The sequence below is a fragment of the Trachypithecus francoisi genome, unplaced genomic scaffold (genome assembly GCF_009764315.1).
Source record: "Trachypithecus francoisi isolate TF-2019V2 unplaced genomic scaffold, Tfra_2.0 Lachesis_group7, whole genome shotgun sequence".
Classification (NCBI taxonomy): Eukaryota; Metazoa; Chordata; class Mammalia; order Primates; family Cercopithecidae; genus Trachypithecus; species Trachypithecus francoisi.
This window is the reverse complement of record NW_022681472.1, coordinates 39,889,311-39,915,416: the sequence shown is the minus strand read 5'-3', so window position 1 is coordinate 39,915,416 and position 26,106 is coordinate 39,889,311. Positions and strand designations below refer to the sequence as shown.

At 36.0% G+C, this 26,106-nt stretch overlaps 1 protein-coding gene across 3 annotated transcripts in view; it reads right to left on the bottom strand.

Moving 5' to 3' along the window:
* Nucleotides 1-21,855, bottom strand: part of RALYL (RALY RNA binding protein like) — a 736,599-nt gene extending 714,744 nt beyond the window's left edge. The window contains exon 1 of one of the 3 annotated variants that reach the window (XM_033202416.1): nucleotides 20,629-21,855. Coding sequence is in view for 1 of the 3 variants with exons in the window: in XM_033202414.1 (XP_033058305.1) it covers nucleotides 20,031-20,046 (16 nt within the window). In the remaining 2 variants the exon portion in view is untranslated. Of the gene's footprint in view, nucleotides 1-20,030; nucleotides 20,477-20,628 lie in introns of those variants that run through there. The other 2 variants (XM_033202415.1, XM_033202414.1) reach the window with 2 other exon arrangements.
* Between the last annotated feature and the right edge of the window lie 4,251 nt (nucleotides 21,856-26,106).

Here is a 26,106-nt window from a genome sequence, read left to right as displayed (position 1 = left end):
TGTGGCCAAGGGCTTTGAAGATATTTGGACGTAACAACATATGTTTTATTAGGCAGAAAATATAACAATGGATATCGCCATGTTTGTAAATAATCAAATCTTAGTTAACCTAGCATATAAAATAAGATGAGAGTAATCTAATGGGTCAGAGTTAGAAGCTTTCAGAATCAGACCTGGGCTTAAGTTTTAGCTCTGCTACTTACTAGCCTTGTCATCCTGGGCAAACAGCATAGACCCAGTGAGTCTCCGGTCTATCATCTATAAAATAGGAATAAAAACAATAAAGCTCTGAGGACCATTGTGAGAAAAAATACACATACTTTGTATGTCTAGCCCACAGTAAGAATTCAAATAAGTGTTATATATTATTTAACTTAGTAATGCTGAACACGCTCTGCTTACTGAAATTATGTCTTCAGAGTGAATTATTTTTGGAATGATTATATAAATACTCACATAAGCTTTATAATGAAATTGGAGAAAGCAGTTAACATATGGCATGCACAAAGTAGATACATTTAGGAATTCACCAAATATTAGAAAGGAGCAAGGTATCACAGCAGTACTTTGGGGAACATAGTATGGTGAGACCACAATTTTGTAGAAACAACAACAACAAAAACCTAACAGAGGAACATAAAGCAGGGTAACTTGATTTAGGTAATACTGTTGTTCATCCAGAATATGCAAAAGCATACTGGTAGAACCAGCGGGCAGTAATGACATGCACAGTTATGATACCAGTTTTTTTCCATTCAACATGAAACAGATTAGGTCAAAGTATGTGTAGTCTTTGTAAGGAAGAAAAAATATCTTATTCCCCATTTTTTAAATTTTAAGACAATGGCAGAATATTATTTATAGATTTTATTTATCAGTATTTTTCTAGATATTTTAATCCAAAGATAAAAAGATATATTTTTGTGTTGCTCTTCCTCTCATTTTTTTTCTGAGCTAGAGTCAACCTGTTAAAAGATCATTCCAATATTTATTCAGATCTTTTAGGTAAACTACTGAGACTATCAATCTCTACATGATATTTCTGTGTTCTTATTCAGAATTCTTAAACTATAGGAATAATTCAATATTATAGGTGATGATTAATTTTGTAATTTAGGCAATTTACACAGAATGCCACAGGCTTAAAAAACAAAAAAAAAATTATACACTGAGTATATATGATATACATGACACACACACACACACACACACATATACATTTAAGGAAGTACAATTCAATTCCAGGAATGTTTAATTAATCTATGGGCACTTAGGCAACTACTCTCATAGTGAGATATTCTCTGGAGATTGTGAGTCCATTGAGAATGGGATGATGTTTGTTTTTCATCCAGGGCATCAGTGACTAACACTATGTCAATAGCATTATTGAAAGAATGCCAGAATACGAGAATAAATGAATGACTGAATTTCACAATCCCTATTTTTAAGAAGCATATAATCTAGGAAAAACTAAAACTGTGTAAATGCAATGTGTGTTCTGTATGTGAACTTCTCAAGTTATCTATATTGTGCTTGAGAAGCTCATTTTCCATTTCTAATCAACCACAAACCAGTATTTTACAGAATACAATGAAAATATATTACTAGAAAAGTGAAGGAGAAAACACAAAGACATATAATTAAACATAAAATTATTCTTTAAAATTGTTGTGGAAATCTCAATTCTTGTTTCAAAACAGCAACCAACAGGCTACAGAATGTATTTTAAGCAGCACCACTTTTTACTATCACTATGAACGACATGATGGGAGAACACCCCACTTAACACATGGGTAAATTAAATAAAAGCACTTGAAAAGTTCCATTAAGAGTAGTTTAGAAAAATCTGCTGAGAAAATTTATCATTTTTTTCCTGTACTTTCCAGAATTTTACAGTGATTCACTCAAGTGAGAAGGAAAAAAAAAAGAAAAGAAAGAAAAGAAGGAAGGACCCCAAATGGTTCTTTCCAACAAACTAGTCATCCTGGCAACTCTGCAGGACTCAAAAGGAGAATGTGCTTTACATCTTGTTTTCTCTAGAAAGGCTCCACAGTATCAAACACTCTCCTTATGGTAAGTAAGAAACCCAAACCACTTCAGTGATAATGTCATAAGCATAGTTCTCATTTCCATTTTTTTCCTTTGCAAATAACTAACATTCTTTTGTTTTGTGGCTGGAAATAATTTACAACTATATGAGGGACTGATCTCTCAGCTCCGTTCCTGTGTAATTCTGTTTTTATGTTATAGGTTTCAAGCAATTTTCACCTATGAATGATACATTACTAAAAATGTGTTGCTATTTGCACTCAGAAGCTAATATACATATATGTGCCAAAAATATTAAGAAATCATTATAACACATTTTAAATGTAATGAAACAATATAGTAAGTTTTTAAAGTGAATGTTCAAAATGTCATGCCCACACCAGGAAAATATTATACAAAATGCAATTTCATAGTATAATTCCTAGTGGTTAGATTCTAAAGTCACCATGAAAGATACATAAAAATCACTTCTAAAAATTCCTTCAATATAATACTTATACATGATTTTATATGTTTTATATCATCGTTAAGTAAACCTAACACAGCCAGTTTTTCTACTAATGTTAGATAAAAAGATAAAGTCCTTTAGATGAACATTAGCTGAAGTACTAGGCTTGTTTTTTTGTTTTGTTTTGTTTTTGTTTTTGTTTTACCAAAAATGTAAATTAAGTCTATGAATTCATATAAATTAAAAGTACATACAATTCTACAATATTACAGTAAAACAAGCACAAAAAGGTGTATGGAAATACATTATTCAAAATAGCAATGAAAAGAAAGTGAAAAAAGAACCAATTAAAATATTCACAATGGGTCACGAAAAAGTACATTATTAAAATGGAATGCTGTATAACCATTAAAATCCCAACACCTGTTGTGAGGGTTGGACATAAAAAAGGAAATCTATGACATAATATAATTTACTTAAATGTAATATATATCACGCATCTTTAAGGGACAAGGAGACATAGTATCAAATAAATTTGCTAGCTGGGAACAGTGGCTCACACTTGTTATACCAGTGCTTTGCGGGGCTGAGGTGGGAGAATCGCTTGAGGCCAGGAGTTCTAGACGAGCCTGAGCAATACAGTGAGACCCTGTCTCTACAAAAGATAAAATAAAAAATCGGCTTGTCATGGTGGCACACACCTGTAGCCCCAGCTACTTGAGATGCTAAAGCAAAAGGACCCCTTAAGCTCAGGAGTTCAAGGTTACAATGAGCTATGATCATGCCACACTGCACTCCAGACTAGATGACAGTGAGACTTGGGGAAAAAAAAACAAACCAAAAAAAGCAAAATGAATGAAAACTACTCCTCTAATTAGGCAACTAAATACCTAATACCATTTCCTAAAGCTGTTAATAAGCAATTGATTTCTCCACACACACTCACACTCATACTCACAAGGGTATATTCCCCTTACATACAGAGATACACCTTGAAAGACCTATACTGGGAATACTGACATATGCTTAGCTCTAAAACATCAAATAAAGATAGATGATGGATCAAAATCACATGCTCATATTTCCCCATCAAATTCTCATAAGTGATTCATAAGTTTTAGTCAAAGATACTAAATCAATTTAACCTCAAAGACTATACACAGATTATTTAATATTCTATAAACTTGAAGTATTTCTTTCTATTCATGTTATTTTACATATAGTCTTGAAAAGCTGATTTGACTTCACTCACCTCATGATGGGTCACATTTTGCAGCTGGAAATGCATAGGAAGGTTAATCCTCTGATTTAATAGAAAATAAGATGCTATCTTAACCCTGAACTTTACTTTTACTTGTGAAATGTATCACCATCAGTCCCTTCTGCACTGTAAGCTCCATTCTTAGACATTTTATAATGCCTCGTGACACACCGAAGGATAAAAAAAAAGAATTTTCATGAAATATTTATTGGATAAATACATTAAAAGATTCATGAAATAATGTGAAGATAATGCATTTCTTAAATTAATATAAACAATATACTCATAGTTTGTGAACTGGTAAATGAGTAAATACTATAAACCAGTGATTATTCAACCTTAAAAATACAACTGTCATCCCATCACCCCATTAAAAGTAGGAATCCATTTTCAAGTACTTTAATTTTACACTCTCACAAACTATTTGCAAAACAGCCCAAGCAACTGTTAAAATACATCACCAAGATCATCTTTTAAACAAATATTAATCCTATTTGTTCAAGCTTTAATTAATGTAGACAGAAAAGTATATCTACCCTTTTCAAGCAACAAATGTCAAAACTGTTGTGGTTTAGTTAACAATTAAAATTATTTTAAGATACTCTTATTTTCAAATAGTTAAAATTCTTAGCAAAAACTGCATGAAGGAAATGATTTTTAAATTTATTTAGTCTTAGGACACTTTCTTTTAATGAAAATTTATATAAAATATCCTAAATTAGATATAAGTAGTAACTTCTGCCTTAAAATTACTTTTTAATTTACACTTGTGAAACTCTATTTTAAAGTTAATCAATACCTGAAATGACGTTGCTTTGATGAACACAAAGCTTTGTATCTGGAGTCCATAAATCATTACTGCTATCCTATATCTGTCTCAGCATCCACTGTATTTATTTTGTTTAGTGTACTGTATTTTGAAAATTCTTACCAATATAATTAAGTATTTGTAAATGATAACAGTTTAGCTGTTTATGATAACCATTAAAATCTCATGATATACTACACTAATACTGTTAGAGAAGCTCAAACGAGTAAAACTAGAAAACTTTGGTTTCAGGTTGAATCATAAGAATATACAATATTTTGAACTGGTTATCATAAATGTAATAAGAAGCACCCAAAATTATATAACAAGTACTGGGATTTTCAAACTATTCCAAATAAATGACTAAAATTAAATTAAGAGGATCTACAGAACTCCGAGGCTACACTATTACCTTCCAATGCAATTGACAGAGATAAGTTCTTTCCATGACATTTACTAAGTAAGCAGACTGAGTCACTTCACCTCTGAGATTAAATTTCAACATTGGGAACAGAACGGAGAACTCAGAAATAAATTCACATACCTAGAGTGAACGCATTTTTGACAAAGGTGCCAAGAACATGCATTGGGGAAAGGACAGTCTCTTCAATAAATGGTGCTGGGAAAACTCGATACCCATGCGCAGAAGAATGAAACTAGACCACCATCTCTTCCATACACAAAAATCAAATGAGTATGGATCACAGGCTTAAATCTAAGACCTCTAACTATGAAACTACTACAACAAAATATTGGGGAAACTCTCCAGGACATTGGTCTGGGCAAAAAATTATTGAGTAATACCCTACGAGCATAGGAATTAAAGCAAAAATGGACATATGGGATCACATCAAGTTAAAAAGCTTCTGCATAGCAAAGAAAACAATCAACAAAGTGAGGAGACAACCCACAGATTGGAAGAAAACTGCAAACTCCCCATCAGACAAAAGATTAATAACCAGAATTTATAAGGAGCTCAAACAACTCTATAGGAAGGAATCTAATAATCCGATTTTAAAAATGGACAAAAGATTTGAATAGACATTTCTCAAATGAAGAAAACAGGCATATAAAAAGGTGCTCAGCATCACCGATCATCAGAGAAATGCACATTGAAATGACAATGAGATATCATCTCATCCCAGTTAAAATGACTTGCATCCAAAAGTCAGGCAATAACAAATGCTGGCGAGGATATGGAATAAAAGGGAACCCTTGTATACTGTTGGTGGGAATGTAAATTACTACAACCACTATGGAAAATGGTTTGGAGTTTCCTCAAAAAAACTAAAAATAAAGCTACAATATAATCCAGAAATCCCACTCCTGGGTATATACCCAAAAGAAAGAAAATTAATGTATCAAAGAGATAGCTGCACTCCTATGTTTGTTACAGCACTGTTCACAACAGCCAAGATTTGGAAGCAACCGAAGTATCCATCAACAGATAAATGGAGGATAAAGAAAACATACTATCTACTACACAATGGAGTGCCGTTCAGTCATAAAAATGAATGAGTTCCTGTCATTTGCAATAACATGGATGGAACTGGAGGTCACTATGTTGCATGAAGACAGGCACAGAAAAATCAACATTGCGTATTCTCACTTATTTGTGGGATCTAAACATCGAAACAATTGAACTCATGGAGACAGAGAGTGGAAGCACGATTACAAAAAGTTGGGAAGGGTGGCAGGGAGGTGGGGATGATTAATGGGTCCAAAAATGGAAAGACTGAATAAGACCTAGTAATTGATAGCACAACAAGGTGACCATAATCAATAATAATTTAATTGTACACATTTAAAGAATACTAAAGAGTATCACTGGATTGTTTGTAACACAAATGATAAATGCTTGAGGGGATGGAGAAACCATTTTCCATTATGTGATTGTTATGCAATGCCTGCCTGTATCAAAACATCTCATGGACCTCATAAATATATATATCTATCATGTACCCACAATATTAAAAATTAATAAATAAAAATAAATTTCAACATTCAGAAATGAAGCAGTGAGGATAAAATTAAAATGTATATGAAAATTTTTTGAATGATAAAGCCCTCTACAAACGTAGGGTAACTCTGTTAAGACAAATTATCACTTCAGTAAACATACTCTCTTAGCAGTTACGTCCTTTCTTCTTCATGCTGGAGAAATTGTTTCCCTTTTCACATTTTTAGAGATAACTATCATGAATTGTGGTGAAAGATTCTCAAACATCTTTTTTTTTTTTCAGTTTCTACCTACGTCCTATTAAAGAGTGTATACAGAGATACTGGAACTATCTAGAAAAAAGTTCAAGTGCAGTAAACCAGCAGTGAGAAACTAATTCACTAATTAATTAATTCAAAAAGGTTTATTGAGTGCTTCCTATGTGCCAGGCACTGCCTAGGTACTGGAAAACATCAATAAGATAAACCATATTGTCATAAAGCTACCACCTCATGGGAGAAGAAGGCATCAAACAAGAAAGCAAACAAACAGAAAAGAGTGAAATAAAATTTCCGGTATTGATAAATAATCCAAAATAAGTTTCATACTTAGATACTCTCATCTCCAGGAGCTCAATGGATGGAGATGAAGTGGAAGTAGAAAAAGAAAGCAATGGTTTGGAAGACAACATCTGATACATGCTAAATATTAAATAAATGTGGGTTGTTTTGGTGGTTGTTAATATCTTTATTATCACCATTCAGCTCAAAAATGTAAATAGGATATAAAAATAGAATGTTAGAAGTTGTAGGACTATCTTCTTTGTATAAAAATCAGGACCTAAAAATAGGTAAACATGTCTTTAACGCCATATTAGAAAACATGTGAGACTCAGAAGAAACTGGTCTTATAAGAAGAGAAGAATGTGGGGAAGAAAATGAGACTAAGTAGATTGTGGGGTTTCATAGTATACAAGCCTGTTGATTTTCCACATTTATGGACTTCAAAAATGCAGGAAACAGATAGCTAGATAAGGATTTTCTATTACATTTTCAAATAACTTCTGAACTTAAGTTGGTATTCAATTAGTGTTAAATCTGTTAGCAAATTTACATGTTAAGTATATCATTCTTTTTTTAAAATAGTGAGTGATTCTCTGCAAGGCCATGGATAGCTCTCATTAAATTAGGTGTTAGGCAAATACCACTAATATAGAAGCCTATCCTATGAAGATGTTATCAATTTCTGACAATTGCATTACTTCCTTACCTCCAGGGCCAAATAACAAATGAGAGATTGAAAAAGCAAATTTAGTAAAAGTGGCTATCTTGCTTCTGAAGAACAATAAGTATCAAGATAAATTTAATATTTCTTAGTCAACGGGACCATATTTTGTGATAACTTTTTGGCAAAAATGAACTTCAACGGATTTCTATTTAGGCTTTAATAAAAAGTGAAAGCTGAAATTGAAATGATCAGAGAGGCCGGGCGCAGTGGCTCAAGCCTGTAATCCCAGCACTTTGGGAGGCCGAGACGGGCGGATCACGAGGTCAGGAGATCGAGACCATCCTGGCTAATACGGTGAAACCCCGTCTCTACTTAAAAATACAAAAAACTAGCCGGGCGACGAGGCGGGCGCCTGTAGTCCCAGCTACTCGGAGGCTGAGGCAGGAGAATGGCGTAAACCCGGGAGGCGGAGCTTGCAGTGAGCTGAGATCCGGCCACTGCACTCCAGCCTGGGTGGCAGAGCAAGACTCCGTCTCAAAAAAAAAAAAAAAAAAAAAAAAAAAAAAAAAAAAAGAAATGATCAGAGAGTATTTTAAAAATATATCTTGGATAATCTCTGTTAAGGAACAAATGCCAAAAAGAGTTTGAAAACATGACATAGCCCTGAAGCCTCTATGAACACTCTATATTTGCACTGTCCTATGTGATAGCCACTGGCCCATGAGCTCCTGAAATGTGGCTAGTTCTATGCTGTTAAGCATATGATAGAAACTAGATATCAAATACTTAGCACAAAAAACAGAATATTTTAAAAGTAATTTTATATTGGTTACATGTTAAAATAATTTTTGATACATTGAGTTACATAAAATAATTATGAAAATTAATTTCAGCTGTTTCACTTTTTAACTTTTTAAATATGATTTTTAGAAAATTTACAGTTACATATGTGGCCTGCTTGCATGACTTGCATTGTTTCTTTTGAACAGTGATCTAGAGAAAACTTGGGTCATGGCTACTGTTGACCTCCTTCCTTCTCTTCCTTTTCCTTTCTCCCCTCTTCCACTCTTCCCTTTTTCTTCTTTTCCCCCACTTAAGTTGTACCAATGTCCAGGGGGAAGACTAGAATAGGGGAAAAGACCTAGCAATTCTGAAATAAAAAGATTGCATACATGATGAAATGGGTTCAGAATAAAACAAAATATTTTCATATTATTGGTTCACTAATCTACTCTAAATTATCAATAAAGCTATATCATTAGAGCCATTGTAAAAAAATCTAAAAGCATAGGTATCTTCTAAATTCATTTTATATATTTTATAGTACTTAACAGTTTCTAGTAAGTTTATTTGAAGTTTTGAGTAATCTCAATATATTCCAGGATAAACTTCATTCTCCCGAACAATAGACTATATATTAAAGCATAAAATAAGGATAAATACAAAGGTGCAAACTCATGTTAATTGTACCTCTACCCTGACCCTCTCTTATTTTCCTCAAAATTTCACCATTTACTTTCATCTTCCAGTTTTTTTTCCAGACAATTTGCTCTAAATCTTTTTGTTGTTGTTGTTCCTCTCACTTGGCCCCCTTTACTTTTTCTACACACCTCTTCTCTGCACTGTCATACATTCCTGACTCTGGAATACAATGGAACGAGAGTAATACCTAATCTCCCAACCTGAGAACTCACCAAGTCACTAGAAAGGGGAGAAAGAAAATGCATGGCTAGTTTCTTCAAGTGCCTTAATAACCTAAAGAACTACAAGCAATCATCTTTACTTTTCTTAATACTCATAACTTTATGCATGGTCACTTTTCACATGCGGCATTTCCTTTTCCAGAAAACTGTTTACTCATGAGGGTAAGACCAATGTTTTCTGCTTTTTAAAAAATATTTGTTATTTGTTTGAGATGGAGTCTTGCTCTGTTGCCAGGCTGGAGTGCAGTGGTGCAATCTCGGCTCACTGCAACCTCTGCCTCCCAGGTTCAAGCGATTCTCCTTCCTCAGCCTCCCAAGTAGCTGGGACTACAGGCACATGCCACCACACCCAAGTAAATTTTTGTATTTTTAGTAGAGATGGGGTTTCACGATGTTGGCCCAAGACACAGTGACTTACATAGAACAGATCCATGCCAAATATTGTCTAAATATACAAACAATTGCTGAAATTCTCACTCATTATGGCCATAGAAGAAACATTATGGAAGACTCCGAAAAGAGGGGCTAGAATCAGAATCAACTGCACTACAGTTTTAAATGTAAGCATTGTGTGTTTTTAACTTGCTGTGCATAGGGAGCTATTGTGAGGGCATTAATTATGTGAACCTGTCTATTTTATTGGACAAGCGATGCTGACCTATTGATGCACCAATCAAGGTATCTCCTTTTTTCCATCTTTTGAACAAGACACAGTAGTCCACATTCAAGTTGTGAAGCCAAAAACTCCTGGGTTCAGATCTTTGCTCAGCCATTTCGTAGCACTAAGACATTTAACAAGTCAACTGTCTGATCCTCCCTTTTCTCCTAAATATTATTATCTATGATAATATACTCTCATAGTGTTGCAAAGATGAGGCTCTGACTAAGCACTTCTCAGTCAGTCTGGTCCAGAATGTTGATTCACAAATAGAATAAGATCTCAGCAGAGCAGCAGCAACAGAATTAGCAGTAAATACAGCTGTCTATCTGCTATCTGGACTTCTGATGTTAACAAAAATGTATTAACAAATACTCTGTAGCTTTCTTTTCAATCTGAATCATTCACTGTTATACTTGATTATAGGAGCCTATATTCATTTCCTTGGTTTTGATAAAAGAATTCCTTACAAAGGGTTGCACTGCTGTATACACTGCAGAATTTATTTCTGTACTAACTGAAAATTCTTTTCAAATGCAAGCAAGATACATACATACATTACATATCTATAGCTTTCTTCAAAATGTTCCAAATATAGGACTAAAGTCCTAGAAGTCACAAATGAGAAAACAAAATCTGTTTTGGTCTTAGTTGATTGTAAAGCTCTAAAAATGTTACTGATACTTTTGACACATTTATAGTTTTCCTTTCCACCTTCTCACCTGTCGTCTTGTTACAGGTTTTTAAAATCACATCTTCAAAATTACACTTTTAATACTCAGCTTCACCTCACAATATCTTAACTTCTCAACATCAGCAGTGTCCTCCTTTCTTAGCCACATGCTTTACCATACTATAAAATTTATTCACCATTTGAAGATGTCCCACTGTCAAACGCTGGAAATACAGTATTCTTTTCTGACCAAACCCATCCATCCTTGCACTGCTCTCATTCTATTAAAATTAGTGAGCCTGCTATTCCTTTTCATCCCGCTCTTCAGGCTCTCAAACCTTACCAGTTCTTATTCTGTTCACCTCGTGGAGCTGCCCTTGCTCTCTTTCTCAGCCCAGATTTATTTATGTCTTCATATTCACTACCTCTGGAAAGCTCATCACTTTGTTTTATACAAAGTGGATGCCTTGCTAGTCTCTAACCAAGTAATCCTCAGCTGTTTCCTTAACCCATTCAGATTACAGGCTGTTAAGTGTTGCCGGAGAAGTGATGTAACTGTGTTGACTAAAGTGACAACAAATACTAATTTTGCCAAGTTCCTCATTATGGCTCTAGAATCTTTTCTATACTTCATGCTTATTCCTTACTACACTCTCCTAGCTCCTATGTCCATACCAGTTAACCTCAACCTAGGACTTCATATACAAATATCTGAGAAGACTGAAGTCACCATTAGATGGCAAACTCTTTGCAGTCAGCGTTGTTATCAGTTTTATTTACCACAGAATCCTCATCCTCCAGCACAGTATTTACAAAGAAAACGCTCAAAAAATATATGTTGAAGAAATACTGAGTTACTTAGTTTAACTAATGAACTGATTCAATTCTCTTCCTCTTTTGAGATGTAACCAGCCTCTCCTTGTGCTACTACCAATCACCCCAACCTTCTTAGAATATTCTGAAATTGACCCTGAAAAATTATTTTCCTTTCTATTATACCTCCACCTCTTCCTGCAAGAGGATTCTATCCTGAACAACATAAACATGCATTCACATTTTCCTTATTGTGGCTTTAAAAATAGCCTTCCTTCAATAATATCACTTCCATGGGTAATATTTCATTCCCACAGTTTAACATTAAACTTCATTTTGTTTTGTCTCCATATCTTCAAGATCCCAGATGACCTTAAACATGGGCAATTGGACTTCTACTTCCGTTTAACCTCAATAAACATATTTTTGTCTCAATGGCAACTAATAGACTACTCAACTTTCTTTATGAAAAAAAATTCAAATAGATGGAATACTTGAAAGAATAATACAATAATAAAACCAGCATACGCACTTCCTGATTTAAAGTTGGTTAACAAATGATTATTTATTTTACATACACACATATACAACCACACACACACACAAACACACACTCCCTCCCTCACTCCTTTGATGACTCTAAGAAATTCAGTTGCAGGCCAGGCACAGTGGTTCACGCCTGTAATCCCAGCACTTTGGGAGGCTGAGGCAGGTGGTCACAAGGTCAGGAGTTCGAGACCAGCCTGGTCAACACGGTGAAACCCCATCTCACTAAAAATACAAAAAATAGCCGGGCGTGTTGACACACGCCTGTAATCCTAGCTACTCAGGAGGCTGAGACAGGGGAATTGTTTGAACCTGGTAGGCGGAGGTTGCGGTGAGCCAAAATCGTGCCACTGCACTCTAGCCTGGACAAAAGAGCAAGACTCTGTCTCAAAAAAAAAAAAAAGAAAGAAAGAAAGAAAGAAAACTTAGTTGCATATATCACTGCATTTATCCCAAATAATTCAGCACTTATCTCCTAACACCATCTGTTTTCTAGCCCATATGAAAAATGTCCCAATTCTACCAAAATTTGACTTTTTATAGACCACGTTTTAAAAAAGTGAAATAAAATAAAACTTCAAGCACTGCATTTGTTTGTCTTTAGTCTTTTTTAACCTGGAAAAGTCCCTCCCCAGTGGCACTGACTTTTTACAAGTCTAGGCCACAGGGCTGATATGTATCTTCAATGTAGAATACCTCACCTTATGCATTTGTCTCACTATTTCCTCATGGTTTAGTTTAACTGGTCCTTTCTCTGAATTTTTCTGTAAACTGGAAGCTACATCTAACCAGGTTTTATTAGATTCAGGTTAGACATTCTAGAAACAATATTTCACAAATGGCACTGTAGCCTTCATATGGCATCTCGTCAGGAGGCTCATGGTGTCAGGTGGTGTATTGGTGATGTTGGGTTAAATCATTCAGTCACTTAAAATGACCTGCAGATGCAATTAATACTTGAGCACTATGAGAATATGTTATTCACCGAAATAATTTTAATTGATGATTTTCTCACTTGTTGATCATCTTTGACTGACTCACTTACTTCACTGAGAGTTACAAACAGTAATTTTCTAATTCTCATATTTCTTACACTTGACTCACATTACTTTGTGAAAATCTGTCCCTCATCAACCAAGAAAGGCAGGCTAATCATTTAATTATTTCAATTTAATTATTAATTTTCATTTTTCTTTTTTATATTTTTTTCTTCAGAGTATCAGTATGCACTCATGGATTTTACTTTACTCACTGTTTACAATTTGTTATACTCACTCTTGAAATTCAAACTGATTTAAATTACACAACTGGAAGGTCCTTCAAGCTAGCACTTGTTTACAATGATACAGCCTTATTTGTCTTTGACCATTTCCTTACTTTCTGGCACAATGAGTTCTCCCAGGCTCATCTTGTGTTTTTTCTGCCCAGACTTAGAATCGGCCAGTTCTAGGTTAAGGAAGACTAAAGGGCTCTTATCCTCTTGAATGGGGAATGATATTAAGAAGTCATGTTTTGTGTACTAGATGTGTTCATTGCTTCCTGAAAGACATTGCTTTGAAGATTTTTCAGTAGACATAGCTAGTAAATATATTTATTTTTAAAGCTTTGTAGTGTATTTTATTATCTAAGAGGTTAGCCCTCTTTTTTCTTTCTCAGAATATTCTCTGCTATTTTTGCATATAAATATAAATTTTAAATCAATTTAGCTAGCTCCAGAAAAACTTCCTACTGGTCTTCCTATTTAGATCATGTTATCACCATACACACACACATACACACACACACACACTACACACATACACACATGACACATATAATCCTGGGAACAACAGCCCTCTTTATGATGCTGCCACATCATATCGAGGATCATCAATCACATTCAGTTTCTTTTAAAAATTCATGGATTTTAATGGCACATTACAAAGCTTTTATCTCAGGCCTTACCTTCTTTTGAGCCTATGCAGCATTAGCTCTGCTGAACAATATACACACACACACACACACACACCACACACACACACACACTTTTTCTGAGCTTCAGTGGCTATCATTCTAACTCTATTTTTCTGCCTTTTATCAGCCCCTTTTACATTCACTCAAAAAAAAAAAGATGTTCCCAAATTTCTACCTGTGCAGGACTTACTCCTACTTAAAGAGTTTTAAGGTAGATGATACTATCATATCTCCTTCTAGCCTTAAGTGTGCTTCCCAGTTCAATACCTGAATTTCCATTGCACATTGGTCATTTAATCCAGAAGTTAATGTCAGAACTTTAAATTACTATGTTCAAAATTGAATCATTTTCCCACCTCCAACCACAATCAGGCTTTCCCAGAGATATTACTTTCTCTTGTTTTGTTTTATACCACCTGTTTTCAAGATATCCAGATTCCAAAATTCAAAAGCAGTATTTAACCCTCCCTATACTTTGACCTCAAAATCCACTGATTTTATGAACTTGTGGACTTATGACCAAGTCTTTAAAATCCGTCTCATCATGTTCATTCACACTGCTTCCACTATAGCTTATGTCTCCTATTCTACATTGAAAATATTCACTTCTTCAAGTTCTAAGGAAACTAATGGTGAAACACTTTCTTGTACATCTGAAGAGGCAACTAAACACAGAATCCTCAAATAATATGTTACACTTATATGTGTTTTATGTTACTAACTTAAAATGAGCTTGATAAATGTCACATCCAAATACGTGTAACAGTAAAATTGTGAGGTGGTATGATGTTGATGGTGAGATGTTGGTAGACAGACAAGACACCTATATTTATAGAACTCTGTGTCATGAAAGAATTAGCTGTTCAGCTTTCCTTGCACAAAAGACTAATTTTCCACATCATACTACAAAAGCTTCAAGGGTAGAGATTACATTTTGTACTCAGAAAGTCAATGTTGAATGTGTTTCCCAGGCTCTCTGCAAAGCAACTGAGGACAGAGAACCGTCTCTTCTGACCCAACCACAGAGCGACAGTGGTAACTCACAAAGGTGATGCTATGCATTGGCTCTCTTCAGAAAATCTGTCTTGGAGAGATGTGTGATGACATGGTCATAGGAAGGTCCTTTCAGGATCAGTTAACAGTATCTGTGTGGGGCAATTTTCTTTTGTTTCTGCTCAAAGCACTCACTAGCGGAAAGTACTCACTATTGAAAACTTGCCAAACTACAGACATTTTAAGGAATGTATCAAGAATAAATATATAACAGTTGTTTTATATTAGGAAAACCAAAACAAACAAACAAAAATCCTCTCCACAAATGAAGCATCTCTGTGTAGAAGAAAAAACATGAGGTGTCAGTTAAGACTTCCTGTATGTCAAATTTCCCTTTACCACCTATGGAGCTCTGAGCTCCAAGTCTCAGTTTCCTCCAACATATAAAATAATATTATTATCTAATCATGGAGGGGAAGTACAAATGGAATTGCATTCATTTGACACATCAATTTCTTTCCCTCTCATCTTGATTTAATGAAAACATAGCCATTCCTTACTCCCACCTGTTAATAATTTCTGAAATGACTCAGAAATGTCTTGCTCCTCTTATTATTTAGCATATGGCTATCAAAATGTGCATAAACATTTTCTCTAAACACATGGATTATGTATGAATGCAATTAATTCCCACTCTGAAGTCTGGGGAAGAATTTGACCATATTATTCTAAGCAAAAAGTATATTAGTGAGTTAAATGGAATTTTGCCAAATATATTTATGCACAGAAAATCCCTAGTATTCTGTGATATAAGAGCACTGAGTGATGCATGTTACTGTATCTTTCAGAAGACCAGTGCAAGACTTCCATGTTCTACTCCACAACTTTCCTCTCCATTTAGATTTTTACGTGATCAAATAAATAACTCTTAGAGTCTTGACCCCAGCTGAGGAGTCTGCAAGGACAGTCCAGAAAATACAAATCCTAAATACTATAACTGAAGTCCTCTAACTGCCATCTCTGTGGCTACAAATGGATAGAAAAGGACATTAAACTAATGCCTCTTTATTTTCCCAGACTCAGTCCCAGAAAAATAGCAAGATAATTCAAAACTAACAAACAAAAATAATTTTAAATGTACAGAAGAATTTAGAAAAACACAAAGTCAATTTTCCACAAGGTAAGTTTGATATTTAACCTAAGTCTAACAAAAGAAAACAAAATTACCAATGTATGATGGAAAATCTAAAAGCAATGAGGATAAGCAAAACTACTAAAGTTGGCAGCAGCTGTGTTATATCTATATAGTCTGCACATCAAAATTTAATAATAAAAGGGTGATGACAAGTATAATTATGTAAACTTGTTAACAGTGTAACTTGCTATTGATACATTCAGAAATCAGGTTTACTTACATGCTATTGAATATTGTTTTCAAAATCATGATGTAGCAAAACAAACTTTTTATTGCCAATAAAATGAAAGTTTATGTTGCCTGCCAATTATTGAACAGAAATTTATTAAATCAAAGAATCATACTGAATTATGGAAATAGGATCTTTACAAGCATTTGTACAAGTCACTGGAAGTAGACAGTAATAGTAATAAGAGAATAATAACAATTACTGCAGATTGATAAGGACCTTTTTAAACATGTTATTATTTACTTTCTGGAAGTCCATAAAAATGTGAAGAATAAAATTAATCATTACTTCAGGTTTTCATAGCAAAACACAGAATTGTCATAATGACAGTATGATAAAAGAAGTAAAGAAATAACTATTTTAAAATCTCAGCTAATCATTATTTAAAAATAAAGATTTCATGTGTGATAAGATTATCTGTACAGCAAAGCCCGTGACATGCAGTTTAGCCATGTAACAAAACTGTACATGTATCCCTTGAAACTAAAAGTTGGAAAGAAAAAATAAAAATAACTAAAATAAAAATTAAAGTTTCAAAAGTCAGAGAGAAAAATCAATTGTAATTGAAATATGTTTCTCAAATTTGTTCTTAATATTCAATCTTACATATCCACTTCACTTTTCTTCTACTTCCATAATGGAGCTTTTTGAAGACTTGAAATGTAGTTATATCAATGAACGCCCTGCTTAGTTGCTTACACTATCAGTAAACAGTAAACAAAATATGACCACACTTTTACTGGGGTAGAGTTGCAAAAATGCAACAGACATATACTTCTCACTAGAATTTCTATATACTTACTACTACTGGCTCTTAAAATAAGTAAATACGGCATTTAAGAAACAGCTATCCAAATATTTCACATTTCTTTTAACTAGGAAGAAAATGTTTCGCATATCAAATTATTTTTCTAATGAATAATTTTTATTTTCTGAAGGCATAATTTGTTTGTATTATTATAGTAGCTCTTTCAGCCACTAGACTTTCATACAAATTAGAGAAAATAAACCAACTACCATTTTTAAGAAAGGTAATGCATCTATTACGGCTAAGGATGTGTCTTTATAATTGTATGTTTGGAACTTTCACCCCTTGTATATACACCACCACGGTGTGGCTATTTGATGCATGTTAAGAAAAAAATTAGGGTGCTACGTGATTGTTTATGTCCATGAAAAATACATATAAAAATAATTAATTGTTAATCTTCAATGATGAAAAGTTATTCATTTAAATATTATTAGACAGACCACACACTCAAGACAGAATTCCAACTAGAACTTTCTTTCTTTATATCGATTAAGACATTGCAAAATTAATTTAGTAATCCAAGATTTTAAACAATACCCACATTTTGTTATCCCATAGAAAGTCCTAGAAAATTTAATAGGTTTTCATTTTGTGATTATTTCTTTGTCACAGTTTAGACTGTAAAATGTTTGAGGTCAGATAGTGATCCAATGCCAATTTAATTTGTGGGTCTTCTTTCCCTCGGTCCCTACATTTACCCTGGAAACCCTCTCCTTACAGCATACAAACGTTTTTTCCCTCCTTCTCTCTCAGTAAGCAGTTGAAAAGATCTGCACAATTAAATTTATGTAAATCCCTGTGGGTTTCTTGGCGAAAGAAAAAATGTATTTTTTCCATGAGAAGCCAGTAGGCGGTGCTAAATGTAGGATACTACCTTCAACAATTTTAAATCAAAAACTAAACAGGTGGCCAATTTAAGAGTTGTAGAATTCCCAGTATGACTCACACAGGAAGAAATTTGAAAATTTTGAATGTAATAGGCAAAAATGTAACACAAGTATACGATATAATCAAAAATGAATCTTAAATAAATGAAAACATAGATAACTAAAGGTTCTTAAAATGGTTTTAAGTTACAGAAATTAAAGCCCAACTACCTCTTTGTCCTCACATTAAAATCGTCTTTGGTCCCATTAATGGTTTCAATCTCATTGGGAAAGATCATACAATACAGCTAGTGTTTTCCCCAATCTTAAGACACAAACTACCTCTACCTTAGGGCAGCAACTGATTCTCTTAATGAAAATGCAGGTTCGATCACTCAAGCTCTTTCTTGCTTGCTTGCTCTGTCTCTCTCTCTCTTAAAAGAACTAAACGACTTACAATACATAAAACGTACAAAAATATATTATACACATAAATTGTCTTGCTTTTAATAAATGAGTACTTCTACGTACATACATTGTTATAAATAAAATGATTTTTAAAATCACAGAATGTTGCAAATGGCTTTTTTAATGTTTTATGTTAGCTGTTTGAACCATATGAAAGACTGTATTTTAGTAATTAGCTCACTATACAAAATAAGAAAATCCTAATTTCAGGCTTAGTGCCATCATATTGGCTTCAAATCTTAGAACTATACACATCAAGATATCAAATATGGTGTCCACAGACAGTGACATAAACTATCTTCTTTATATAAATGCAACAGGATTTCCTTCACGGGGAAAAGCTACTGTGAGAACAAAATACCTCACATGCAATGAAATATCCAAAGACTTCTGAGATACTTGCATGAGTTGTGAATAAAAAATATATATAGCTTTCCAGATATTACACTAACTTTTAATCTTCTACAGATAAATGGCCCTTTGCACTCCTTACTTTTTGACCACAAAGAGTAAAAAATAAGGCATAAAACTTTTCATTCCACAAACTGAGGTTACAGACAGTGAAATATTTGCTTGAAAAGCCAGTGTATGTTATAAACCCCTTTGTCATGGGCCCCTCTGTATGTTGGAGTCAGTTTTTATTTATGTAGTTACCCAGAAAAAAACTTCATCCGAGAGGTAAAAAGTTGTTTCATTTGCCTTATGTTTATTTTACGGAATCCAAAGTATGTACACATGATAATGTAAAGCTAAGTTTTTCATTTAAGGGGGGAAAAGGTAAGAAAATCAAAGTATTTAAATAATGGTGACTCTCCAGATTTTCAGATGTATGCCTTTACGAAATTTACTTGGACAGAAAAATTTCCAGCAGATTCTGTCACAGTGTTAAATACAGAAAAGGCTTTTTATTGCGAACTGGTGCATCTCTGAAAAGTAATCCTAAATTATATTGAAAACATGTAACAAGATAATCATAAAATATAATAGAATACATTCAACACTGAGTATTTCAATGCTAACAACACAAGAAATCATCACCTCTATCACCAACCCCTCACTCCTGCCCTGTACACAGTTCTCAGGGGAAAACCTTTAGAGCCAGTATCAGGTAGTTAAAAAGAGAGAAAACTCTCCCTCTAATAAAATTTAAATAAGGGGCATTTTTATACCTTAGAGCTGTAGGGTCATTACTGCAAACTAACAGCGTCGTCCTCAACATTAAACCCCAGTGACCATCTTATAAGAAACTATTTCCCCATTCCCTGGAAGACGACACCAGCAGGCACTTAAAACCAACGCAACACAACAGGCATAAAGAAAAGATCCAAAGACAGCACCACTAAGAAAGCAAAGCCCTTTGGAAAAGCAAAATAGGCTGGGAAAGACCTACTGCGTCGTTTACTCATTGCGAAGAGGAGCAGGAGTTGAGCGTGCGGGGGCCGGTGCCATCCTCAAGGCTCTGGAAATGTCTCGAGCTCCGGCCCGCGTGGCCTGGAGCCAGTCCCTCCGGAAGATGCGGTCTCTGCCGCTTCTTCCCCCATCTCCCGGGTGCTCTGGGGGTCCCCTCTAGCCGGCCCGACGGCCCGCGCCACGTACACGGTCCTCGCCCCTCCTGCTGTGCAAGTGGCCCTCGGAGAACTTACAGGGCCCGCCGGCCACCTAGTGCCCGGCGGGCGCCGCCCGCAGCGCAGACGCCACCCGCCCCGCCGGGAGACGACCTGGGCGCAGCTCACGGGGAGGGGGAGGGAGGGTGGGAGTGGGGGGAGGGGACTGTATTTTGCGTACGTCTAGAAAACGATTCTGAAGCCGGGAACGGACTTTGGTTTTCCCTGGCTCTCGGCGCGGCTCTCCCCACCTCGGGCGCGGACACTGCCCGGAGATGCGCGCGCGCAAACACACACACACACACACACTCACACTCACATTTCTTTGCTAGGACCAGTGTTGCCACTGCACACCCGGGAAACGCCTCCAAGGGGACCAAGTACCTGCTCTCTGCGAGCTGCTCAGCTGTTCACTTCATCCTCCGTTGACAAGGAAACCAAATCGCACTTCTTTTTTTTTTTTTTTTTTTCCAGAAAAACCTTCCACTGCCATCATTTGAAAATTGATTTACGGGGAGGGAAGGGGGAGAAATAAGGGACAATATAGATATAGATATCAGGATATCTATCATAAAATTATCTCGGTTTTTTAAAAAAGTCAAATGTGCAAAAGTCATGGTTAATTTAAAGGAGGAAAAAAAGTATTTTCCTTAAAAATGATCCCAGTCACCAGCTGTAAGAAAAGTTTCATGTTATCAATGGGTATCAAAAACAGGAGGGAAAAAAACGAATGTGTTCTCACCGGCTTCCAAAAAGGGCACAAAAATATAAAATTAATGTCTTTGCTCAGTGGTTTGCACCAGTATTGCAAGACCACAAACTTGTAAACACTGCCGTAAAATCCCACCTATACAAAAATGTTATCAGAAAAAGAGTATGCAAAAAAAAGAGTTAGAAACATGCTTTTTATTTTTACAAAGGAAAAAAATAGGCACCATACTTCACATCGCTTTATCCATAAAACCAGTTGCACATTTTGCTGGACTTGGGAGACGCTCCCAGCGGGCACGGTCGCCGCGGACTCCGAGACACAGCGCCTTGTCTACAGAACGATCGCATGCTAGAAAAACTTGGATTCAGGAAAAGGCTCAAAATCATGCTCCTCCAGCTTTCCCAAATATAAACAATAATCAAAGAAGTGGAAAAAAAGAAAAAAAACAAAAACAAAAAAAAACAAAAAACCAAAAAAAAAGGACAAAAAAAAAGAATAGGACAAGAATGCCACTGAGAAGGTACTCACCGAGCGGGAGTAAAATGTTGTAATAAAAATGAGATTTAGTATAAAATACAGTATGGCGGTGGAAGAAGGAATGAAGCGCGTTTTTTTCCTCGCAGTCTCTGCCTCAGGCACTGACACGTGACTCGGAGCCAGGCTGACTTGCAGGCAGCGGGGAAGGACCGAGGCTGCGAGGGGGGAAGCCCACGGAGCCCAACTCTGGCTGGCGAGGCGGCGGCGGCGGCGGCGGCGACGGGGAGCCTGGCGCCTTAGAGCGGCAGCACCAGTGGCGGCAGCGGCAGCTCGCGGCAAGGCTGCCTCCGCTGTGAGCCCAGACGAGCAGGTGCCCCTCACGCTGAGGCTGAGCACACGCACACGCACACGCAAGACAGGCAGGGCGCCGGCGAGAGGGGGAGCCGAGCGGGGTTGGGCCCGAGGCGCGCAGCTGCCGCCGCCTCTGCCGCCGCTGCCGCGATTGCTGCTGCTGCCTCTGTTGCTGCCGCTGCCGCTTCGGATTGGGAATGTGTGCGGTGGGGGCAGCTCAGAGGGTGCTGATCTAGCGCCTTGAGAGGAGGTGCACAACTTGCTGCTCACCTGAAAGTTGTTGCTTGCCACTTCCTTGTGTATTTCATCTCTATTTCATCTCGAGGGGAGAGACCTCACCTGGGGAGAGATCCTATCCTCTTCTCTCTGGAAGTTTTACTATTCAAGCCCAGATTCACTCATTCGTGTTTTTTTTTTTTTTTTTTTTTCCCCCCGATCTTCCATTTCCCATCCCTCCCAAGCTCCCTTTGCCTCTGCTGTTCCCTCCTCCCTAGATCTGCGTTTCCCCCTCCCGATTCTCAGGGAACCTTCCTCAGCGCGATGCTGGGGGCGTTGTCACGGGCAAAGCCACCGTCAATCTTTATTGCCAAGTGAACGCACAGCCTCTCTTTCGCCGTCTTCAAGGGGGAATGCTTGCAGTTTGAAAGACACAACAAAACCTCTTATTTAGGAAATCCCGTCCCGGGTTTCTTTCTGCGGGTTGCGGAGCGGTGGGTGGGGGCATGAGTGTCTTCAATTTATTCATTCGTGGACCAGGCATTGTTTGTTTTGTCTGTGTGTGCGCGTGTGCTTCTGAGCTGGTCTGGAAAGCTCCAAGGGTCTATGCTCTATGGCAGAGACTCCTGCTTGACTCTTGCTCAAGTTGTTGGTTGAGGCTGGAAGTCAAAGGACAGAGGCAAGGGAAACAAGTGAGTCCATTGTGTGAGTGCTCGCCTGGAGGGAGCAAGCACTTGGCGGTCGAGAGGGGGAGACGTGTACCAGCAGTGAGGCGGTGGCGCACCCCGCGGGAACCCAGGTGGCTGAGCAGTGGATTCTGAAGGTGAGGGTGGGAGAGGAATTTCTTCACCCAGCATCTGGGTTAGATCGATCGCCTGAACAAAGATGCCATCAGCCAATCGCTGGGTGCTTTGGGCTTCTATTACTGCCTGTTGAAGAATCAGCTTTGTGGACGCTGGAACGCATCTATTTTTCTTCATTTTTGTACAATACTCACCTCAGGACCATTTCCCTGTGCTGCTTTGAATCTAGGTTGTGTGGAATTAATTGGCATCTCTATGTTTGAGAATGAGCAATTAACACAATTCTGCACTTCACAGATTCCTGCTTCCGATCTTTATCTCAATGTTTCCAATGCTGACGTTTCAGATAAAATGCCTCCATCAGAGATGATCTAACCTCGACATTCTGAAAATTAAGTACACATCCTTCAGTAGCAAATATGGTTCTCAAACATTGTGCTTAGAAATTCATTGGCCAAATAAAGTTTTAATCCGCAATTTAAATAAACGAAATTTAAAATAGCCATTAAAATATCATTAAATATTTCTCTTGGTGAGTTGCCAACTGTACACCCACTTATTATACATACTTTCCAGGGAGGATTGTTGATTAGAAATACTGACTGAGAGAGATGAATACATCAAAGTGGATTTGATAACTTTGGAAGCCTTGAGTTGTACTCGGAAATCACAGGATTTTAAGCTGGTTAATACAGATCAAATATTGTGCTTTCACTGTAAAACATGTTGGACTTCTTTTTTTTTAAGTAAGATCTCTTTACACGTGATCTTTTTCTTCCATAACTCCTGAATGAATTTTATCTAGGATTTAAAAACTTGGTTTGTTAAATTTTCCACATTTTCTCTTCCATCTGAAAAGATATCTGATCTAAACATTTAAGAAGAAAATATTTTAATGCATATATTTTTCCATCATTCATATTACAGTGGTATTCAAATGTGAAAAACTTCACTTTAAAAATGAGTTTTGAACCTTTCAACCAGGCTGGGCAATGTCTGGAATTTAAAGAGTTGTTCAAGAAGAACTTTGAAAAACAAGCTATTTAGAATTACACTGCAGTAATGGCTGTCAGCCAATCACAGTGATTGTCAGTCTTTATTATTCAATAAAATGACTCCCCGTTATGTTAAATGCAGCTCTGCTGAAGAAAAGCAAGACCTCAATATCCTCCCTGCACTTTTCCCATTTACTTATATAATTACAGTAGAGTACTCAAAATATTCCACTATCATTTATTCCCAATGTGCCATTTTCATATTTTTGGGTTGTATCACTGCATTATAAAAAAGAGTAAACAAAGTCAGGTTGAGGCAACTGGTATTCAGAAAGTATAGCCACTCATTTAGTTTTTGTAACAGCTCCATGACATTGACATTATACTTATTTTAACTATTAGAAAAATAAAGTCAGAGATTTTGAGTAATTTGTACAAGATTGTACTGTTAGTACATAGAAAAACAGGATTGAACCAAAAGTATATCTGGTTTTACAGCTAGAATAAAAACATTCAAAAAATACACCAAAGATACTGAATACTCTTCAGTAATGTCATCAAAGCCAATTAACAAAGGCATGATTTGCTCAAATTCAGTAGATCTAAAATAGATTTGTGAGAGTTAATTTAGTTCTATTATTGCCACAAATAACTATTGCGGTACACATATTTATATTCACTTTTTTGATTCTATGAAATACATGAAGAAAATGTACAAAATGCAGAGGTGAGGGGGTTAAATTTTTCTTAACAAAAAATCTGTACAAAAGATGTGGCCATGTTATCATGGTTATGTCTTCAGGAGTTAACTATAGAGACTTTTTAAACAAAGTTTTCATGTAAACTGTTCCTGTTGATGTCCATTCCAAACTAAGCCATGGTATAATTGAAAAAGTACACTAAATGTAAGCTAAAACAAATAAATGATGGTAACTGAGGCAAAAATCTATTTTAAAATTTATGCTATGTAATCTCAATGTTTGTTTCCACAAGAAGAAAATATTGAAGATATATGAACCACAACTATATATATATATACATAACATAAATATATACTTAGAAATTAGGTTAGAATATCATGGTTTAAATGCATACTTTTACATTCAGTACTCTCAAATCATTTTCTTTCATTTCGCTTGCTAATTTTTTCATAACTTTATGACTTTTATGTTTGATCAATTTTTTTCCTTATTTGTCCTATCTCTGCCTATGAATATACGTCACTGATAACTTCTCTTTCAATGTCTGATTGCACTTTTTCCAATATTTTTGTTTGGAGAAACTACAAATACCAAGACATATGAAATAATGTGTACAAATAACCAAAGAAAATATATGAAAACAATATTAACATTATAATATGTCATGAGTAAAATAAAGCAAGAAGCACTATCACAGTTTCTGTGTAATTTAATTTTGAATATTTTTTTTTTTTTTTTTTTTTTTGAGACGGAGTCTCGCTCTGTCGCCCAGGCTGGAGTGCAGTGGCCGGATCTCAGCTCACTGCAAGCTCCGCCTCCCGAGTTTATGCCATTCTCTCGCCTCAGCCTCCCGAGTAGCTGGGACTACAGGCGCCCGCCACATCGCCCGGCTAATTTTTTGTATTTTTTTTTTTAGTAGAGACGGGATTTCACCGTGTTAGCCAGGATGGTCTCGATCTCCTGACCTCGTGATCCACCCGTCTCGGCCTCCCAAAGTGCTGGGATTACAGGCTTGAGCCACCGCGCCCGGCCAATTTTGAATATGTTTTAACTGCTTTTTTTTTTTTACATATTTTGAACCTTTACTTTAAGTTCAGGGTACAAGTGTAGGTTTGTTGCGTAGGTAAACTTGTGTCATGGGGGTCTGTTGTATAGGTTATTCCATCACCCAGGTATCAAGCCTAGTACCCATTAGTTATTTCTCCTGATCCTCTCCCTCTTCCTACCCTCTGCCGTCCAAAAGGCCCAAGTGTTTTATTTCACTCTTCACATTTTATATGAATGGATTCAAAAAATTCTGATAGGTAGACTAAAATATGTAATACATTAAGGTTTACTATGATTTAAGTATACTCATTTATTTCCATATTAAATTAATAAAATGTCTATTCTCTAGAAAGTGAATGTAGAACAAATTAATGTCTACTAGTATTATTGTATAAATATGTTTATTTTGAATTAAATACATTAAGTATAGTTCTATGATACAGTAGCCTACAATAGTGACAGGGTGTGTACACAAGAAATCATTGAGGTGTTTCCTGATAAATATACGTGAGGCACAGAGAGAAAAAAGAACAAGACATGTTTAGGATTCTGCATCATTT